The sequence below is a fragment of the Polypterus senegalus genome, chromosome 16 (genome assembly GCF_016835505.1).
Source record: "Polypterus senegalus isolate Bchr_013 chromosome 16, ASM1683550v1, whole genome shotgun sequence".
Lineage (NCBI taxonomy): Eukaryota > Metazoa > Chordata > Cladistia > Polypteriformes > Polypteridae > Polypterus > Polypterus senegalus.
The window spans coordinates 89373130-89394417 of record NC_053169.1 but is presented as its reverse complement, the minus strand read 5'-3'; the positions used below and the strand labels follow the sequence as shown (position 1 = coordinate 89394417).

The following is a 21288-nucleotide window of genomic DNA, read 5'->3' as shown; positions in this document are numbered from 1 at the left end:
TTAGCACTTCTCTCCTTATCCAATCATGTCAGTTTTGACTAGCTGAGTTACGCTGTGGAGTGGGGAGCATAGATTTGTTGGGTTCAGCAGAGAGAAACCCTTAAAATAAATGCATGTGCATTTAGTCTCGGGCCTCCAATGTAAACAGAAAGAGGAAGTGGGAGCATTTCCTTCAGTCCAGAGGCCCCTTTTTCACAAAGAGAGAATGGTGACATTTCCATTATACTGTACCAGAGCAAGGATGTAGGGGACCCTAGTACTGCCCAAATAAGGACATAGCTCAGCTATTCAATCAGACCCTATAAAAACATATAACCGGATTCCAAAAAAGTTGGGACACTAAACAAATTGTGAATAAAAACTGAATGCAATGATGTGGAGATGGCAAATGTCAATATTTTATTTGTAATAGAACGTAGATGACGGATCAAACGTTTAATCCGAGTAAATGTATCAATTTAAAGGAAAAATATGTTGATTCAAAATTTCATGGTGTCAACAAATCCCAAAAAAGTTGGGACAAGTAGCAATAAGAGGCTGGAAAAAGTAAATTTGAGCATAACGAAGAGCTGGAAGACCAATAAACACTAATTAGGTCAATTGGCAACATGATTGGGTATAAAAAGAGCTTCTCAGAATGGCAGTGTCTCTAAAAAGCCAAGATGGGTAGAGGATCACCAATTCCCACAATGTTGCGCAGAAAGATAGTGGAGCAATATCAGAAAGGTGTTACCCAGCGAAAAATTGCAAAGACTTTGCATCTATCATCATCAACTGTGCATAACATCATACGAAGATTCAGAGAATCTGGAGCCATCTCTGTGCGTAAGGGTCAAGGCCGTAAAACCATACTGGATGCCCGTGATCTCCGGCCCTTAAACGACACTGCACCACAAACAGGAATGCTACTGTAAAGGAAATCACAGAATGGGCTCAGGAATACTTCCAGAAACCATTGTCAGTGAACACAATCCACCGTGACATCCGCCGTTGCCAGCTGAAACTCTACAGTGCAAAGAAGAAGCCATTTCTAAGCAAGATCCACAAGCTCAGGCGTTGTCACTGGGCCAGGGATCATTTAAAATGGAGTGTGGCAAAATGGAAGACTGTTCTGTGGTCAGACGAGTCACGATTCGAGGTTCTTTTTGGAAATCTGGGACGCCATGTCATCCGGACCAAAGAGGACAAGGACAACCCAAGTTGTTATCAACGCTCAGTTCAGAAGCCTGCATCTCTGATGGTATGGGGTTGCATGAGTGCGTGTGGCATGGGCAGCTTGCATGTCTGGAAAGGCACCATCAATGCAGAAAAATATATTCAGGTTCTAGAACAACATATGCTCCCATCCAGACGTCATCTCTTTCAGGGAAGACCCTGCATTTTTCAACAAGATAATGCCAGACCACATTCTGCATCAATCACAACATCATGGCTGCGAGGAGAAGGATCCGGGTACTGAAATGGCCAGTCTGCAGTCCAGATCTTTCACCTATAGAGAACATTTGGCGCATCATAAAGAGGAAGGTGTGACAAAGAAGGCCCAAGACGATTGAACAGTTAGAGGCCTGTATTAGACAAGAATGGGAGAGCATTCCTATTTCTAAACTTGAGAAACTGGTCTCCTCGGTCCCCAGACGTCTGTTGAGTGTTGTAAGAAGAAGGGGAGATGCCACACAGTGGTGAAAATGGCCTTGTCCCAACTTTTTTGGGATTTGTTGACACCATGAAATTCTGAATCAACATATTTTTCCCTTAAAATGATACATTTTCTCAGTTTAAATTTATGTTCTATTCTGAATAAAATATTAGAAGTTGGCACCTCCACATCATTGCATTCAGTTTTTATTCACGATTTGTATAGTGGCCCAACTTTTTTGGAATCCGGTTTGTACTTGGCACAAAGGGGTATCCAGTCCTGGGACCCACTGTCACAGATAACCGGTAAATTAGGTGTAATGAACTACCAAAAATCTGTCTAGTAAAGAGGCCCTTTTAATAAAAATGATATAAAGAAGGACACAGAACGGAACTAGCTATTGTATGATGTGACTCCAGGTGCAAAAATATACCTTTTCCTGTTGGACTGTTTTGTGACAGTACTCCTTTATATTTCATGCAGGTAAAATAGGTTCTCTTCTTGACATTTCATCTGAGAAAGGGGTAGAGTAACAGTGTCATACTATGTTTGAATTTAAAACATCCACTTGAGTATCCTTTATTTCTTAGTCATGAAATAGCAACTGTAAGAGTAGTAGTGGGTGTTCTTGTAGCAGCCTGCTCAACATGGAATTACACTTTGTGCACAATTATTAGGCAAGTTAATTTTTTTGAGGATTCATTTTAATATGGAACAAATACAGTGCTATCCGTCAAATCCAAAATGTTGTTAAACCTGAATGTTTTACAAAGGAAATGTGAGTGTGAACATCATCAGGGGAATACATATGTGTGCACACTTATTAGGCAACGATTAGTGTGCAGAATTATTATGCGACTAAAGGAAAAATGAACATTTTCCCATCTCACTTGTTTATTTTCATCTGTTAAAGTGAGAATAATAAACAAACAACTCCAAATTTACAAATTAACATTTCTGACATTTCAAAAAAAAAAACAAACAAAATCGGTGACCAATATAGCCCACCTTCTTTTCAATAACGGACATAAGCCTTCCACTCATGGAGTCTGTCAGTTTCTTGAACTTTTCGCTTGCGGTACTGATGTATTTATGCAAATCCAACAGAGTGGCTGTCGGCCAAGAGCGGGGGTGGGGGGGGGCCTTCCTCATTCCCTCACCAGCCTCCGTTCGAGTCGGTCTACGTCTCACCACGTGTTGGAGTGCACCTCGCCTCGGCTTAGCTAGCGATACCTGTTTCAACAGACATTATCATGTACAGATTGTTAAGGAGTAATGGTCGACGTTTTTGAGAGAGAGAGCAGAGCTCCATGTGTTTTAGAGGGTAGCTGCTGATTGCCAGAGATATCATGGCCACATGCTTGTCTCCCCACGCAGGGAGAGCTGAACGCGATCAGATATAGTGCCACCATCTATTGATTTTTAAAGTTTGTCCTGTTTCATTACTATGTGGGCGAAGCCACGGGGTACAGCTAGTCTATTATAAATAGATTGCATATTTATCTTTTAAGAAACTGAAAAGAGACAAGCCTGGTTCCGTCACACAAAATGGAAAGATGTGCTGATACCTCATGAAGCCTCATGAGTGTTGCCCACTAATGTTTATAGAACTATTATGAAATAGTGTTATAAGAGAGTGCCAACGCAGAATGGAGCCAAGGTGCTTTTCTACTTTGTGCCAAATATACAGAGCATAATTTATAATAGGAATACAGTATATTCATCTGCTCTCTTTTTTGCCTTTAACCTAATAAATAGTAACTGTTGCAAAGAGTGAGATATATTTTTGTTTGTAGGCAAAATTGAGGGGAAAGTGGTGGGTTTAACCATAGGCAGAAGAGGCATGAGATTTGTGCCCAATGGTACAATTCAAAATAGGGAAGAGAATTGCCTCTACCTGATTTGGCTCGAATCAGAACAGAGTGTTTGATGGTAGGTCTTTTACAACTTCATAAAAAAGAGCTAATGGCTGACATGACCTGATACCAAAAGGAATGAGGTGGGGAAGAATATTCATTTTAATGATTTCCAAAAGAGGCTGAAAGGAGAGCGAGAGAGAGAGGTTAGTCCAGACCAAAATAGGATTGAATGTAATGCACATAGTGTGATGGGCAAGAGGCTCGAGTAAGATACTAAGTAAGTACTAACAGCCTAGCACCCCTGAGCTCATGTAAGATATATGACAGATCTGAGTCTAAGACTAAAGCAGAAGGGCGATACAGTTATTTGATCATGTTAATAAACTAGCAAAATACCTGCACTTCGCAGCGGAGAAGTAGTGTGTTAAAGAAGTTATGAAAAAGAAAAGGAAACATTTTAATAATAACGTAACATGATTGTCAATGTAATTGTTTTGTCACTGTTATGAGTGTTGTTGTCATATATACTGTATATATATATATATATATATAGACAGATCAAAATATATACACACATACATATACATATATACATACATACAGATAAATATACATATATATACACATACACATACATATATACATATGTGTATATATATGTATATGTATATATGTATATGTATATGTATATATGTGTGTATACATATACATATACACACATGATGTCAAAAGCCTGTATAAAGCAGGAAGTCTTTTATAAAACATATTTTTAAACTCAAAAAGAAGATATCCAGCAGGAATAATCTCCTTAGCAAACTAGCAAACACATAGGAAGCAGACCCTAAGACCCTGAGATCATCAGCCATGGCACTCTGTTATTCAACAGCAGGGTATTGCGCACCAGTGTGGGCTAGGTCAACCCATGCCAACAAGGTTGAGCCTGAGCTAAATAGTGCATACCGAATCATCACCGGCACATTGCGAAATCTAGGAGATGAAAAAATAGCAATGAAACCAGAACATGAGGCAAAAATCGTGCTGAAAAATTCAAGCAAAAATGGTCAATATCAAAGTAAAATAACGAGAAGGATAATAGCAAAAATGGTCTTTGAAATTTTATGGAATCTGCAGATCGAATAAGGAAGTAGACCAACAGCTGACCATTTAACCCGTTATGCTGATTACTAATGCATCACAATCTTTGTGACTATGTGCCTGGCAACAAGAGATGCAGACTTAGCAATGGGTACCAAAAATGGTGGCAACCGCGAGAACTTAAAATGGAATCTAAAAAGGCTGATGTTACTAGGAATTGCTCTGCTTGCTGTGCTTACAAGCAGTCTGTGTGCACCGGAGGATAGGAGTTCTATTGCTCCTGCTGTAGTGAATATGCTTCTGATGGGTTTTGTATCCCATAGCTTGTGCCAGTTACTACAGTGCAAAATGTGTGACCTGGGATGAATCGTGTGATACTATGATGAAACACCACAGATTCATACAGGCGACATGTGTCCTTCTGACTGACAGCACAGAGGGCACACACCCCTCTGACTTCTTGTCCTGGATGAGAGTGTGACCATGGCCTGTACTTACAGTCTTCCTGATGACACTCCATTTATTCACCATTTTAAAGGGGTGCATAAAGCAGAGAGAAAATAAAATAATTATGGCGCTATCGGGTACAAGCTTTATCTACATGCATCATGTTTCCTGAATTGCATTACTTTTTTTTCCTCTCAAGTATTGCCCTGTTGCCTGAGCTGTACCTGGCTTCTTACCAGTAGCTCCTGGACATGTTCTGCAGCCTGAGCTCTAGGCCATGAACAAACTCTTCTGCCAAACTTTTAATTCATGCCTTATCTGTAGTTCCTTGAAGTATTTCATTACCTCACCACAAGTTTCTTTAAATATTTGAAATACCTGGACAGTAATGTCTATCTCCTGCTTTATCTGTAACTGTTGGAAATTTCTTGCAGCCCGTTTTCCAGCTTCTGTTTGATCTCTAGGTTGTGGACACATTTTATAATCCATCCCTAGTTACTGATGTGCCTTTGCTGCCACATCAGTTTGTCCCCTGTTACCTGACAACTTCTGTCTTTTTCCTGATCACTGGCTCCTGGACACATCCTTCTTCCTGTTGGTCCTACATATTTATTAATGCTTGACCTTTAACTCCTATACACCTTCTGCCCGACATGTACTACCATCGTTTTCAGCTTTTTGCTGCTTGATCGTTATGTTGTATTTGATCTCTAGCTCTTAGGCATGTGACCTGTAGTTTCTACCAGATCGCCAGGTGGGTCCATCAGGAGGCCAATTTTAAATAAATAATCGCCGTGCTTTCAGCTTAGCGAGGGGGTGTGGTGGTTGAGTGGCTGAAGCAGTTCCAGGGGAATTTGTGGTGTGGGCATTTCTCACCTAAGTGCACAGGTGAGAAACCGTCCACATCTGAAATTGATCCCGGGGCTGCTGATTGCTACAGCTGCCATGTCATCTTCATAAATAGAAGTGCAAGGTGGCTAAAGGAGGAAGAAAAAAAGAGGCGGAGGTTGCAGGAGAGCAGGAAGCAGCAAGCTGCGTGGAGAAGAGAGAGAGCCAGTGTGAGCAAGCGAGTGAGCGAAGGCTCGCAGGCAGGCAAGCAGCTGGACAATGAGCCGTAGTAGTGGTGTTTGGCCGACACTCGGTGGGGCAGAAGGAAGTGGTCGCTCCAGCTGAGCGATCAAGGAGCTGGAGTGACTCGAAGTAGGACGGCTGGCCGCATAAGGCCGAGAAGGCAACGGGAGTCGGGAGGCTTGGGCTGTGAATTCCCTGATGTGGGTGTCCTGTTCGCCAGGGAAGCCAAGTCTCGGTCTGGAGAGTGCGCGACCGAAGCCAGGAATCGAGAGGCCTCCAGACCAGTGGAACCGGATAGTAGAAAGGTCAGCTGCTGAGAAGGCGACTCTCCTGTTGCGCGGTCCTGACGGGAGAAGCAGGAGAGCCGCCAGATAAAGGAAGACACCGGGCTTTGGTTTTTAAAGGAGTCTGCTTCCAGCATTGTTTTAACCTCGTTTTAAAAGATTGTTGTTTTTCTATTTATTGAGTTTTTAACCTCCACTCTACACCTATTTTATGGATTGTTTATTTAAAAACTTTTTGAGGCACTTTATTTATTTAGACACTTGTTTTGTTGATTTTAATAAAAACACTTTGCACTATTACACCATCCCCTTGCTCCATTTGTTATGCATCACTGCCGTGTTCATCGGTGACATTACCGACGGTGACGGGTTCCAGGGCCCCCGGACAGACGATGTGAGCATGTAGCGAACCCGTATCATCACACCAGGTCCTAAACATACCCTGCTGCCTCACTAGTATATTGTGGATGTATTCTTCTGCCCGACCTTAAGTGTATCGATTTATCTTAAATCATCATCTATAGATTCTAGTCATATATTCTGTCAGAGGTATATTTTTATAGGTACATTCTGCACCATGATCATTAAGCGCTAATATTTTCCTCTTCCTGTTACCTAAGTATTTTGACATTGTCTGGTTCCCTTTTTGCAGATGCAGCAGTTAGAGAGGCAGGTCCTGGAAGCAGATCGTCGTGCAGAAAAGGCTAACCAGCAGGTACCTAACATTGAATTTTTTGGAATGATGAGTCATAATGGATAGCCTGTGTATACATTGTTCAGGTAATCACACCACACGATGAAATCCTACGGAGGTGCTGTGTATATTGACATTGGTTTGAAGCCAGCAATTCAACATTTTAGCAGACAATATTGTTAACCAGTTTAACTAGAGTAAGTAGCTCCGTGAAAGCACAGAATGTGCCAGCTTGAGTTGTGTATCATATTCTATGTAGAGCAGTATCTGTCTACAACTAAAAGCCAGCGTGAACAATGACCCGAGTAGGATTTTCCACAATCATGGCTCCCTGCAAGGTGATGTCATGTGATGCAAGACCTCCTTCAGAATGTGGCTTTGGCAAACTCTGTGTTGGCTGTGTCTTCCAGTTGGTATTTCCTCCTCCTCCTCTGGGGTGTGGCTTCCATCAAACAGTACTTTCTTTTATACGATGCATTCATCTGGGTATGGCTTCTGGCAAGGTGGTGCTTTTATTAAGACATGAAGTGGGTTCTGGCCTCCTGCCCTGGCATTGCTTGTCTGATCCACCCATGGGCCTTAGTAATCATTATTTTTCTCATGTTTGAGCTGGTCACTAGGGCTTTTGCCTTCTTTCTTTTAATCTATAGGTCCAAATAATGGAAGAAAAATTGAAAGCAGCCAACATTCAGACAAGTGAATGTGAGAACAAACTTTATAGGAGGTGTCTAGACCTGCAGACCCTCATCCAAGAAAAGGATGATATCATCCAGGTTCTTGAGCAGCAAGTCGAGGAACAGGTGAGCAAACGTATTCCTCAAGTGCAGAGCCTGTCTCATTTGTGCAATAAGGTTTCCTTGCAAGGTTGACTTGCTCACCAAAGTAATATAGCACTGTCCCATGTATTACAAAATAATAGATTATACAGTAACCCTTCACATTCATGAATTTGACATTTGCCATTTTTGCAAGTTGGCCACGAACAATTAAATGGGAATATTTTTGGAGCTTGACAAAATATTGCACAAACTCACAGACGATACTGAATAGAGATGAAAATAATTTGTATCACATAAAAGCATATAATATATAAATATTAAAATATTAATGTTATTTAATAGAGTTAGTGTAAGTACGTATTATATCTTTAATATTAAAAACTAAAAAAGTAACTTTGCAATTAATCGCACTCACTCAAGGTGACCACTTCGGTGACTGAGGAGTGGTGAGATTTCATTCCTTAAATGTAACACACCCTTGGTCTGAAACTCTTTGTAATTTGCTTCAAGAAATAGTAGGACTACTCGCTTCGCTCACCAACCCCCGGGCCTGCACTACTCACTAGCCTCTTTGCGGTTCTGCCACTCGCGTATGGGGATTCAGATGTACAATTTAAAACGATTTTTATTTGCATTGGAATTGTTACATCTGAATAATAGAACTAACTATTTTTCATACAGTGAGTAATTAACCATATTAAAAAAAAAAAGTAAAACGTAATAATTTGAAAGTAAATTATGTTTCTGGTTGCGTTAGAGTTATTCATTGCATAATACAAATTCGTTCTTTTTGGCTTTGAAATTAACACACAAATACTTTTTAAACTTACACTTTTTACTGTAAAACTTCAGTAAAACAATTTTTTGAATAAAATTTTTGTCAATATTGCATTGAATTTTGATTCTGTGTTTGGACTTTCATCGTGACAATGAAACGTATAACTGCCCGTGATTGAATTTTGTTTCTTTCTCTCTATTAAATAAAACAACTTTTTCGAATGTTTGTCTCTGAGTTTTGTTAATTGTCTTTGCAAAAGCTACTCTAACAGGAAACTGTTAACATTTTAATACGAATGGCATATCAAGATCTCCTTTGTTGTCTAATGTTATCCCCTGAAGATGTGCTACATTACCTTTCTTGGATACATCCTTCTTTCTACAGTAATTTGTGCGGTGGAAGACCGGATGGTGTTAACGGTTGTAGATATTCTACAGGATATTGTAAGTTGATGTTTTCATCTTCCGCACGATCACCACCAACTGTTTCAGCATAGTCCATTAATATGCATTTAACCAATTTGCTGTGTAACCGAGCAACATTTTTGGCGTTAATTCGTTTGACTTCATCGTTTCTTGGTGCTAGGATTGCCCTGTACTCATTTTTACTGTTGATAACCTTTAAGATTTGGACATAATACATCTTCTTTAATTGGGAACTTAAAGTGATGAAAACGTTAACATTTATAAAAGCTGAGACAGCAGGAACTGTGTCTGACAAAAGCATTCACACGAATGAAAGGCGAGAGGACCGTGGTCTTGTTTGAAAATGGTTGAGAGGAGGGCATGACTTGAAAAAATCTAATGGCAAGAGTCTTGTGTCGTCACAGGACGTTTTTACATAATAGAGAGAGTATTTTTGGTTAAAAAAAAAAAGGAACTATGAGGAGATGTTAAACTCTGCGTGTCTGTCTGGTGATCTGTTGACTGTAAGTGAGCAGGCAAACCTCCTTGTCAAGAGCTGCAGATGCACTGGCCTCTCAGTTGTTTTCCTTCACTGAACTGATGCTGCCAACGGTGTTCCAGGTGCGGATCTCAGCTTTCAGACACTTCCCTCCACAGCTGCCCCATAGCTCCCCTGTGATCTCCCTCATCCTTTGCTTGTGCAGGTTTACCATCAGTCCTTCTTCATATTGCTCATCTGGGGGTCAGTGGAAACTCATTCTGACATACTGTTACCCAGCTCCATGAGCCTAATGCTTTGCTGTCATCTGTGCACCCAGGCCAGTGGACCATAGCAGATGGAGAAGTGTTGGTGGAGATACAGAGTTAGCTATTTCTCAGTTGTGTTCTATCCCCCAAACTTTGTTGCAAATGGCACTAAAGATCCTGGATTTCAGCCTCAATGCTTTCCAGCAGAAGAGCCGAATATTATATAAGTCTATTATAGGGCTTTTGAAGTACTCTGTGAATAGTCGGTCTTCTTTTCATCCTGCTCCTGACACAAATGTAGCAGCAGTGGGGAGTGTCACAATGGATTCTCTTGCTCTTTACATGGTTGTTTTAGGTGGCTAATTATTCATGAAAGGACTGCTCACTGTTGCAGGCTTGTCATTTTCATAGGAACCCTTGCTGCTGATATTGGAGTAACAGCTTATACGATGGGTGACTCATTCCAGACTGATGTCGTTTGTCAGCGCGGTTATAATATTAAGAATTGTGAATGCGATAAATCAAAGCAGTGTTAAAGCTGGACTTGTTTAAAACAGGCCCACTTTCTAATCATATGGTATGTTTGTCTGAGTGCTAGGTAGGCCAAAGTATTTTTTGCAAGTTTTCACATTTGTGGGGTCTTCCGCCCCTAACCCTCATTGATGTGTAGAGATTACTGTATTCACAGATGCCCTGATTACTACCTTTTCTATTAGTTTGACATACCTCTGATTTGTTCGACTCTTAAGTGAAACTGTACTGAATATGAACAGACAGTCGGCTACCAAAGTATGACTAACTTGTCTTCAGTGTCCCTATTTTGTGTCTTAGGGACACTTTCCAAGATACAGCAAAGATATCCACAGGGACAATACTTTCTTTCTATTACAGAAACAAATGAGACACCAGGAGGCTAAAATTGTTGAGGAGAAGGCAACACGAATCAAAGAGTGGGTGACCACAAAGCTACATGAGGTATATGTACAGTGAGACTATTTATCTTTCAATATTTTCAATACAATACTTTCAATAATGATCAATATTTCTTCTGGAAAAGAAGTAGGTGGGAGGTGAGGAAAAAGTTTCTAATTTGGAAATAATGGGAAAAATTGTGTTGATGGGAAGCTAAATTTGGAGTGTAAATGTTTGTAGGATGCCAAAATGTTATCTATGTGCAAATCTCTATGTAATTTAACCCTGTCCATTTTCCAAACATTAAAAACTGTGTAACTTTGAGAGGGTAGATAAAGGTGGTGTGAGGGACAGCCGGCGTTTCAGTCTGGCTGGAACGTCCCTCAACTAAGAGAGATAGTCTTTTTAGAACACTACATTCTCCGGGACGCTAGAAGGCAGCTCCCCTGAACAGAAATGGTTCCCAGGATTCCCGCAGGGCAGCACTGGACATGGAGTCTGGTTCTTCAGCCCTGTTGGGTACTGTGGGTGCCTCCAGGGGAAGATCACCAAGAACCCGGGGACTATTATGGTGACGTTAACCCGGAAGTACTTAGGAGTCACGAGGTTGGAAATCCATAGTATTTCCCGGACACCTGAAGAAGGCATTTGACCCGGAGACGGAATACGTCCTTTAAAAGGACTTTGGGAAACCCCAGCAGACTGAGCCGGAGTTGGGAGGGAGTGCGACAGAGCTGCTGGGAGGAGTGGAGGATTTGTTATTAGTTATTGTGATTATTGATTTATTTGAGTATTGTGGAGTGGAGGTGCTTGGTGCACATTATTATCTATACTAATAAAAGGCAAAGCCCTCACTGACTGACTGACTGACTCACTCACTCACTCACTCACTCACTCATCACTAATTCTCCAACTTCCCATGTAGGTAGAAGGCTGAAATTTGGCAGGCTTATTCCTTACAGCTTACTTACAAAAGTTAAGCAGGTTTCATTTCGAAATTCTACACATAACAGTCGATACAACATCTGCCATGTTGAACTTTCTTATTTATGGCCCCATCTTCACAAAATTTGGTAGGCTTCCTGCAGTAACGAAACCGATTCACTTATTTCGATGGTATGACGCCACTGTCGGCCGCCATATTGAACTTTCCAACGTCACTAATTCTCCAATCTTCCCGTGTAGGTAGAAGGCTAAAATTTGGCAGGCTCCTTCCTTATAGCTTACTTACAAAAGTTAAGAAGGTTTCATTTCGAAATTCTACGTGTAATGGTCCCACCACGTTGAACTTTTTATTTATGGCCCCATCTTCACGAAATTTGGTAGGCGGCTTCCCTGCGCTAACCGAAACCAATGTACGTACTCATTTCGGTGGTATGATGCCACTGTCGGCCGCCATATTGAACTTTTCAATGGTCTTTGTTACTTATGGGCCCATCTTCAAGAAATTTGGTACACGGATTCCCAACGCTAACTGAATCCTAATTACGTACATATATACGTCCATAGCCTGCAGCTCGGTCACTGTGTGAGGCGGCGTTGGGTCCCCCATCTCAACGCCTCCCACGTTGTTGGCTGCCTGCCTATATAAGGCCGTCCGTCGCTCTGGTCTCTACATTCCCTTCCTTGCTTCGCCACGGGATTCACGTCTTCCTGCTGATAACTACAGCCTTTTTATTTAATCCACAGCTTCTCCGCTGTTTTATTGTTTGTTTATTACGATTATAGTTATTGTGTAGGTATTTTGGACTTACTTTACATTGTTCAGGTACCCATTTCCTTTATCATTCCAACCGTACCCCCATTAACATATCTATAGAGGTGATCACCATCAATCAAAAAACTGTCACTTACCGAGTGGTTTCCATGCCCGGAGATGGCACCTGCCTTTTCCATTCTCTTTGTTACATATTGCGCGGCCATATCAGGCTCACTCTTGATATCCGGAAGAACATTGTGTCTTATGTATTGAATGACTGGGACAGGTTCAAGGTGTGGACTGATGACGGTACAGGAGATAATTAGACTACACAGGAGCACTAGAAGAGTGAAATGCTTAAGCCCTTCACCTATGGTTCTGCATGTGAGTTGATGGCTTCCACTGAATTGTTCGGTTGTCGCTTTCAAGTGTACCGAAACGGCCAAATATTTCACACCTGTCGACAACCGCCAATGCCTTTTAAACATCTTAGATTCACATGTGACGATTTCAGTAGTGGACACTTTGATGTTTATGAATGTTTAAACTCTCAAAAGCTGGATGTGAAGTTATCGCTGAAACCGGTTGTGTGCTTACAACGCTTGACAGATGCCGAATGTCACTTCAACACAAGTCCTGCAAATACTGTCGTAATTGAAACAAACCATGAAACTCAAACCGATTATGACAGCAGCAATCCAAGCTGTGAGATTTGAAACAAGATTACTGTTCACATGGCCAACTGTATGCTGCATGCTCAAGAGTAAGCTCAGCGCACAGCTTGGTCATATTACAACCGGAGGGCCGAACTCACAATGTGGTATACAAAGAGATCCTTAACAAATAATTATTGGTATATTTTCCCTCAGTTTAAAATGGTTTAATTTTCTTCTTAATAAAAATTTTAAGGCAGTACTTCGCCGCTGTGAAGCACGGGTATTTTGCTAATTATAAAATAAATTCAATTATTTAGACTTTTACCTGGTGTCTGACATGTTGCCTAATGGTTCAAGGGAACGAGAGCACCCTCTATATTCCACAGTGGTTATCATGTAAAACATTCTCTTAAGTTGAAGTGTTTTGTACATTGGTTCCATATTCTAAGTGAATGAAACACAATTGGGTTGTTAGTATATTGACAATAACTTGTATTTGCTGGGGCACAAAGCTAAGAATATAAAGAAGTACTGCAGGATTTTACTTCTATTGCGGACCAACCCTGTATGTGTTCATCTATTTGTGTCAATTTCCAGGTTTTTATAGCCCTTTCCTGATTCCAGAAATGGAAGCTGGACTTCCCACAATTTGATGCAGGGACTTAAAAGGCTGGCCTTTACTACAAGGCAGTTTTACTTTGAATCAAGGGGCCTAAAAGTGGCATGAATACAACTAGTGGGCAGGAGAGAGTCAAGAGAGCAAGCAGAGTGGGATGATATAGCTCTTTTTGGGTCAATGTGGCAACGCACCACATGGACAGAACTGAGCCTGTATAATTAGGCCCAGAGTGGTTTTAGGTTTGTTGTCCTATTATTGGCATTGTATCTTATTTACATAACCCTGCATATTTATGTTATAATATATTTTTATAATTTACCATTTTTTTGATTTACTTTGACCTTAGCTTTACTTGAGGCCATATGACTTGATATCAATAGCCATCAATGGAAGGCTGTTTTGATGATAAAACATTAGCTGACTACTGGTATACTTCATTCTTTGTATGTTCTTCTTTACCTGCAGCTTGAAGCAGAGAATGAAAATCTACGGTCTGCCACAAATCAACAGCTCCAGGAGATTCAGAAGCTACAAAAGGAATTAAAAGGTATGGCAACATTCGGAAAACAAGGCACCCACAGAATTTAGCAGGCAGCTGAAAACACCTGAAAGAATGTAGCAACTAGCAACAGCCAGTGATGCAGCTGAGAAATCCAACTGGTATCCTGCAGGTTCGGAGTTCAGTGGTATGCTTATCTTTACCTTGTCCTTGCAGAAGCAGAACTAAAGAAGCTTTCTTCTTCAACTCACAAACCAGGAGAAGCCCAGAGGTTGAGTAGCCTGACATTTGGGTGCTTTCAAGTTAGACCAAAGAATCCAAATGTCATCAGTGGCCCAAAGCACGGGCAGCATCTCACAGCCTGTACACAGAAAGAGGTTCCTGCTGAAAGGATGTCACCAGGTAGGCAACAGTCAAGAGGTACATGGGATACCAGATAGTGAGGGTTAATATTATTACATGGAAAGTGGGTAGGAGTGGGTAGAAACCGATAAATTTGTCCAGAAATAAATGCATAAGTAGAACTGCTGTCCATTTTAACTTTCTGTGGTACAAGTTACTCTTTTAACAATGTCCAGAATTTATACTTGTGTTTATCACATAGTGTTGGTGTTTTTAAAATTAAAACAAACAAAATAAGCAATATATTTCCTCCTTGGTTTATATGGTTTTCATTTTTGAAGTTGAAGTTCCTTTTTCACAGTTAGTCCCACACACTTGCACTGTTAAGTGAATCTTTATATTAAGAAAGTTTCTCCCCAGACAGCTTACAGTAATGCGTTCAATTCCAAGTGGCAGACGTTCTAGTTTTAGGAAGCATGCTTTTTTCTTTTCATAGTTAACTTAATGAAACAAAATAAACTTGGAAATAATTAGTTTTTAACACAGATTCTTGGCATGGTCTTTCCCAATGGGAGGACATGTGTTTGGCGTTGGCAGCAACTGTTTTGGGTGGTGTTTTTTATTTAACACCTGCTTGAATGCTACAGAGCCAAGTGAAATGCATTTGTTCAGCTATTTAACACAATGTTGGCTCTCGCCTAAAATAGTTCAGAAATGCACATACCGGGGATATGAATGTAAAATTGAAGAAAATCAAGTGTCTGTAGTTTCTATTCCTATCAAAGTACATCTGCCTTCTTGAAAGCTAGCTATCAGTAATCACAACCCTGAGGGTGAAAAGTCGTTGTGATTGGAGAATTGGAATATTTGAAAAGAAAATCCAGTATTGTGTAAAAGAAAGTATAAAAATTGCAGAGCCTCACAAAAAGTCTCTCTATTATAATTGAAAAATCTTGGGTCGATACGTGATCATCTCAGAAAGACACTTTGACGTCCCACGAGACTAGACTTTACAACTTTTGGAAGCAAGACCCGTGAGACGGTAACTTTTGCACGTCACGCCCTACTTACAAACTATTTAAAACAAGATCACGGACATCTAACCTCGCAGTTGTTGGAATGCTTTTGGCAGACACACATCATGTGCTCCCATTTCTTAAAAATTTTATACGTTCTAGGTGGCACGTCATTGACTAAGCGAAGAAGAAAGAGCAACGTGTTGAAAAGAGACACAAAAGCATTGGAGAGAAAAGAAGGCAAAAAAGAATGCACAAAAGAACAATCATAATCTATGTGCAAATTCAGGAAATGAGGAAAGTAATAATCAGCCACGGATCAAGTGGAATTGAAAACCTCGTAGGTCCAATCGGGGTCAGAAATAAAAGACTTCATAAAGATGTTCAAAGACGTTGGCGCGATACACATGCAGAGCAAGTTAAAGAATATGAAAGTAGGAAAATTTGAAAGTATCAAAAAAAGATAATAAAGATCGCACTAGAACAAACAAACGGAAATTCTTACATAACTGACCATACGCTATGAGTATCTGTGGTCCCGCAACAATTAAAGCTATGACAAGTTTCATTTAGAAGAAACCACAATTTGGTCAGGTGTATATATATGATCGTGGATAAGCGATGCAACATGGAATCGAAAGAGTATGTAACAATTCCCATGAAAATAACAATCTCTTTAAATTGTATATCCGGTTAACCAAACCCGGGGGTGGGCGAGCGAAACGAGCAGGGGGTGGAGCCCCCTAGTATTCTATATTATTGTGACAATGATATGGCTATGCACTTTTCCAATATGTATGCAATTTCAAAACATAAAACAAACATCTGAATATCTCTACTTTGCAGATACTGTATTGATGTTCTTGCATTTTGATTCATGTTTTTTTCTTGTGCCCTATTGACTGTAATTATAAGTCGTCACTGGAGTGATGCTTTTTTAAATAGAAATGCAGCTTCACTTCACAGTGCATACATTTGATGCAGATGAATAAATGATAAGATTGAGAACAAAATCACTTTGACTTTGAAAATATGGAACTTATCCTGAATTTGTGGCATTCTTTCTTTCTAACATTTGGTTACTTATGGACAGCTCACTTTTTATATATCAGTCAATGGTGACAGACGTCGAAGAACATAAAATAATTAATTATGGCAGGCTGCAAACATAAGTTGTAGCTGATTATTTTCAATGGTTTATCCATCTTTTTGATACTGGTAACATTAGTTTGCCAAAAATCTAAAAGCTTGTAAATCTCCAACTTGTTGATTATATACAGTAAGTGGATCAAACTAACAGCAATATGCAAGTTAGTCTAAGATTGCGTCTCATTCCTTTGGACCTTTTGATATATTTCACTTTGTGGTAAATAAACAAGCCTTGACGCACCAAAAAAGGTTTGGGGCAGCCTCCCGTATACTCTCCGCAAATGCGAAAGTTGAGAAAAGTCTTTTACAGACAAAAGTCCAATACAGAACTGAAACAGTAGTACAGGCAAGGTGGTTTTAAAGTTGGATGGAGGAAATTATGTCAAATCAAGTGGGACCAGAAGTGGCGTCTTTTGGGGTGGAACCGGAAGTGGCATCATGGGAACCAGGCAGAATTTCCCACATTTGGTCTGCAGGGAGATAAGAGAGAGGATTAGTGCACTCTGCCACCCCCTGGTCTAACCAGGAATTACCTTCTTTTGAGCCCTTTAGCTCCCTCCCATGCGAACGTGTGTGACAATTTAGTACAATAAAACATTTTTATTAGACAAGATAAAAGTGAGGACTTCAAAAAGAATTCACTAACTCCTTCCTGAAAACATTACCTGGATTTTTAACAAATGTGCCAATTTTATTATTTTTATTACATTTTATTTTATTCCATTATGTGTATTGCAAGCAGACCTGATGGCTTCAACTCAACCGTGAATTGAATTAACAGGAAATGTTATTTGCTGAAAATGTAAATCTGATTAACAGTCTAATGTATTTTGCACTAAACCAGGGCATTCTTAAAGATGTTCCCTTGTTTCGGTACCATTCATGTTTCATTCTATCCTGAGATATTTTACTGAAAAACATTGCAGTAACATGTTTAATGGTAAAGATACTTCTAGACAGGCTATGAAATGATTTCTTTAGGTGTCCATACTGGATACTCTGTACTATTTTATTGTGCTTTGTTATCTTAACTTTGTTATCAATGTCACAAATGTTAAAGGAGACAACATTTAACCTTTTGCAGAGTTAGATGCCTGCATATTGATAGGATTCTATTAGATATCAAGTGTGTATACTTAACACTCTACTCCAGAAGCACAGGGAACATTTGTCATGCACTCATGTTTTTCTTGCACCTTACATAAGATTCAGCTTTAACTCACTTTATTTCTTAGAGGTGTTCTTTGTTGAGTACAGGCTCAAATCATATCCATTAGTAGAGCTTTAACAGCAAGTTATAAACCATACAATATTTACATACATAAACACACAATGAAACATTGCAAGTTAATTTTGAATAACATAAACAAATACTAATACACTCACCGGCCACTTTATTAGGTACAGCTGTTCAACTGCTTCTTTACACAAATAACTAATCAGCCAATCACAGGGCAGCAACTCAATGCATTTCGGCATATAGACATTGTCAAGACAACCTACTGAAGTTCAAACCGAGCATCAAATTGGGGAAGAAAGGCAATTTAAGTGACTTTGAACGTGACATAGTTGTTGGTGCCAGATGGGCTGATTTGAGTATTTCAGAAACTGCTGATCTGCTGGGATTTTCACACACATCCATCTCTAGGGTTTACAGAGAATGGTCTGAAAAAGGGAAAATATCCAGTGAGTGGCAGTTCTCTGAATGAAAATGCATTGTTGATGCCAGAAGTCTGAGGAGAATGGCCAGACTGGTTTGAGCTGATAGAAAGGCAGTAACTCAAATAAGCATTGGTTACAACTGAGATGTGCAGAAGAGCATCTCTGAATGCACAACATGTCAAACCTTGAAGCAGATGGGCTACAGCAGCAGGAGACTACACTGTGTGCCACTCCTGTCAACAAAGAATAGACAACTGGGGCTACAAGTCGCACAGGCTCACCAAAACTGGCCAATAGAAGATTGGAAAAACTTTTCCTGGTCGGATGAGTCTCGATTTCTGATGTGACATTCGGTACCAATTGAGCATTGTTTAAATGCCGCAGCCTACCTGAGCATTGTTGCTGACCATGTCCATCCCTTTATGACCACAGTGTACCCATCTTCTGATGGCTACTTCCAGCAGCATAATGTGCCATGTCACAACCTCAAATCATCTCAAACTGGTTTCTTGAACATGACAATGAATTCACTGTACTCAGATGGCCCCCACAGTCGATAGATCTTAATCCAATAGCACATGTTTATGAAGGTGGTGGAAACAGAGATTTGCATCTTGGATGGACAGCTGACAAATTTGTAGCAATGCTGTCTTGTCAATATGGACAAGAATCCCTGTGGAATGTTTACAACACTTTGTTGAATCTATGTGGCAGTTCTGAAGGCAAAAGGGGGCCAATCCGGTACTAGCAAGGTGTACCTAATAAAGTAGGCAGTGAGTGTGTGAAGTCATTAACATTAGAACTGTCAAAAGTCCAGCGGACAACAGAGAAGGGGAAAGAAAAACTCAACAGCAATGGGGAAAAATATACCCTTGCCTGGTTATAATAGAGAAGTCACAGTTCTAATGACCTAGGCCAACAATTGGCCCTCGTCTACCTGGTTATTCTACAGTATTATAAGTATGTGCTGAATAGTCTAATAAAAGTAGATTAAATTCTTGTACCATAGAATCACAAGACTTTGAAAATTTGTATAATTTTACATAAAGTAAGATTTCCGTTTCCCGCTTACTCACAGAGAGAGGAAATCCTTCTAGTTGAGTAAGATAGAACAACAAGCAAGGGATACAGTGTAAGGGCCAGTTTATACTTCACGCTCAAAATGCGTACGCACCATCATTGTGGCTGCAACGTGTTCCTAGCGTTCATTTGACACGTCTTTTGAGCTCATCCTCGGAAATTAACACAACGCATGCATGAGTGGCAGTACCAGCAAAAATTTAGGGAGCGCAATGTGTTCAAGTTGGAATGTGATGTAAGAGTCTTTGTTTACTATCAACATGTGACAGCAAGCCGCTTTGCAGATCCAACAGGATGCTTTGATGTTTGATAAATGGTTTGATGTGGTGAAGCAAATCATCAAACTTAAATGCTGACATTCAAATGTATTTGTGGTGCTTTTCTTCAACCATTTCTTGCAAAGGCAATACAAGCATAGAATTTTCCTCTTTGTAATGATGCAATACATTTTAAAGATCTCACATACCATCTTCTGTGCCGTCTTTTTTTTTCTTTCTTTTTTTAGAATGTACAAAAGCATGTATTAGCCACAGAGAAAAAAAAACTACAACAATATTTATTTATATAGCACATTTTCATACAAATAACGGAGCTCAAAGTGCTTTACATGATGAAGAAAAGAGAAATAAAAGACAAAGTAAAAATTAAAAATAAGACAACACTAATTAACATAGAATAAGAATAAGGACAGAGAGCCAGGGCCAGGGAGGACAGAAAAAACAAAAAAAACTCCAGATGGCTGGAGAGAAAAAATAAAATCTGTAGGGTGTCCACACCATGAGACTGCCAGCCCCCACTGGGCATTCTACGTAACATAAATGAAACAGTCCTCTTTGTATTTAACTAAGAACACAGTGAAGAAAAAAAGGCCTGTTTCGTGATTAAAGTGGAAATTTCGACTTTAATCTCGTAGTTTGTTTTGTCATAAATGTCATCTTAAAACTGACCAACCTGTAAATTGCTATGTGCTTCTGGGGCTTCCTCCTGAGCTGACAGCACCAGGCAGGCAGCAATTACCACACAGAACACATTAAATTTATGATATTCCAGCTCTCTGCACATGTAGAATTCTTAGATTTATACTTGATATCACTTTCATGATGAAATGTGTTAAAGCATGTATATTACATTATACAGATAAATCATTAACTTTATTGAAATATTTAATACTGTTAATAATTACACATGTGAGGTCGGCACGGCGGTGGAGTGGTAGCGCTGCTGCCTTGCAGTAGGGAGTCCCGTCCCTGGTGTTCCCTGCCTGGTGTTTGCATGTTTTCCTGGTGGATTTCCACAGTGTGCTCTAATGTTTACTTCCAAAGACATACAGGTTTGGGGATTTGGTGATGCTAAAATGACGCTAGTGTATGTGTGTGCACTTGTATTCACCTTGCGATGAGCTGATGCCCCGTCCGAGGATTGTTTCTGCCTTGTGCCCGATGCCAGCTGGATTTGGTGCGTCCCTAGATTGATGGATGTAATCATTAAACATCTATCCTTTTCAGAGATATTGTTGCAAGGTGCCCTGGGAATTTAATGGATGTTTCGGGCCATTCACAGCAAAGCCGAACGTTGTTTTCTCACCATAATGATATCTCGCACTGCCACCTGGTGGAATACTCCAGATTTATATTAAGTACACATGAAGTATAAACCAGGCATTAGATATCACAGTAAAAAATTTTTGTGGCTGTTTGTTTTCCCATCAATTGTTTCTCCAAATAATGCTATTGGGGATATGGAATAACCATGAATCCAAAACTGCCTGACGCATAAGCTAAGATTTTTTTCCCAAAACGCATGATTTAAGGAGGCAGACTTTTGATGTCATGGTTTACAACTTGGATCTTCTCCTGGACA

At 40.1% G+C, this 21288-nt stretch overlaps 1 protein-coding gene across 3 annotated transcripts in view; it reads left to right on the top strand.

Annotated features, from left to right (window-relative positions):
* Nucleotides 1–21288, top strand: part of LOC120516519 (pleckstrin homology domain-containing family H member 2-like) — an 82029-nt gene that overhangs the window by 14021 nt on the left and 46720 nt on the right. For 2 of the 3 annotated variants that reach the window (XM_039738241.1, XM_039738243.1), the window contains 5 exons: nt 7045–7107; nt 7737–7886; nt 10686–10769; nt 14146–14227; nt 14396–14581. In XM_039738241.1, coding sequence (XP_039594175.1) covers nt 7045–7107; nt 7737–7886; nt 10686–10769; nt 14146–14227; nt 14396–14581 — 565 coding nt within the window. The remainder of the gene's footprint in view (nt 1–7044; nt 7108–7736; nt 7887–10685; nt 10770–14145; nt 14228–14395; nt 14582–21288) is intronic. The other variant, XM_039738242.1, reaches the window with a different exon arrangement.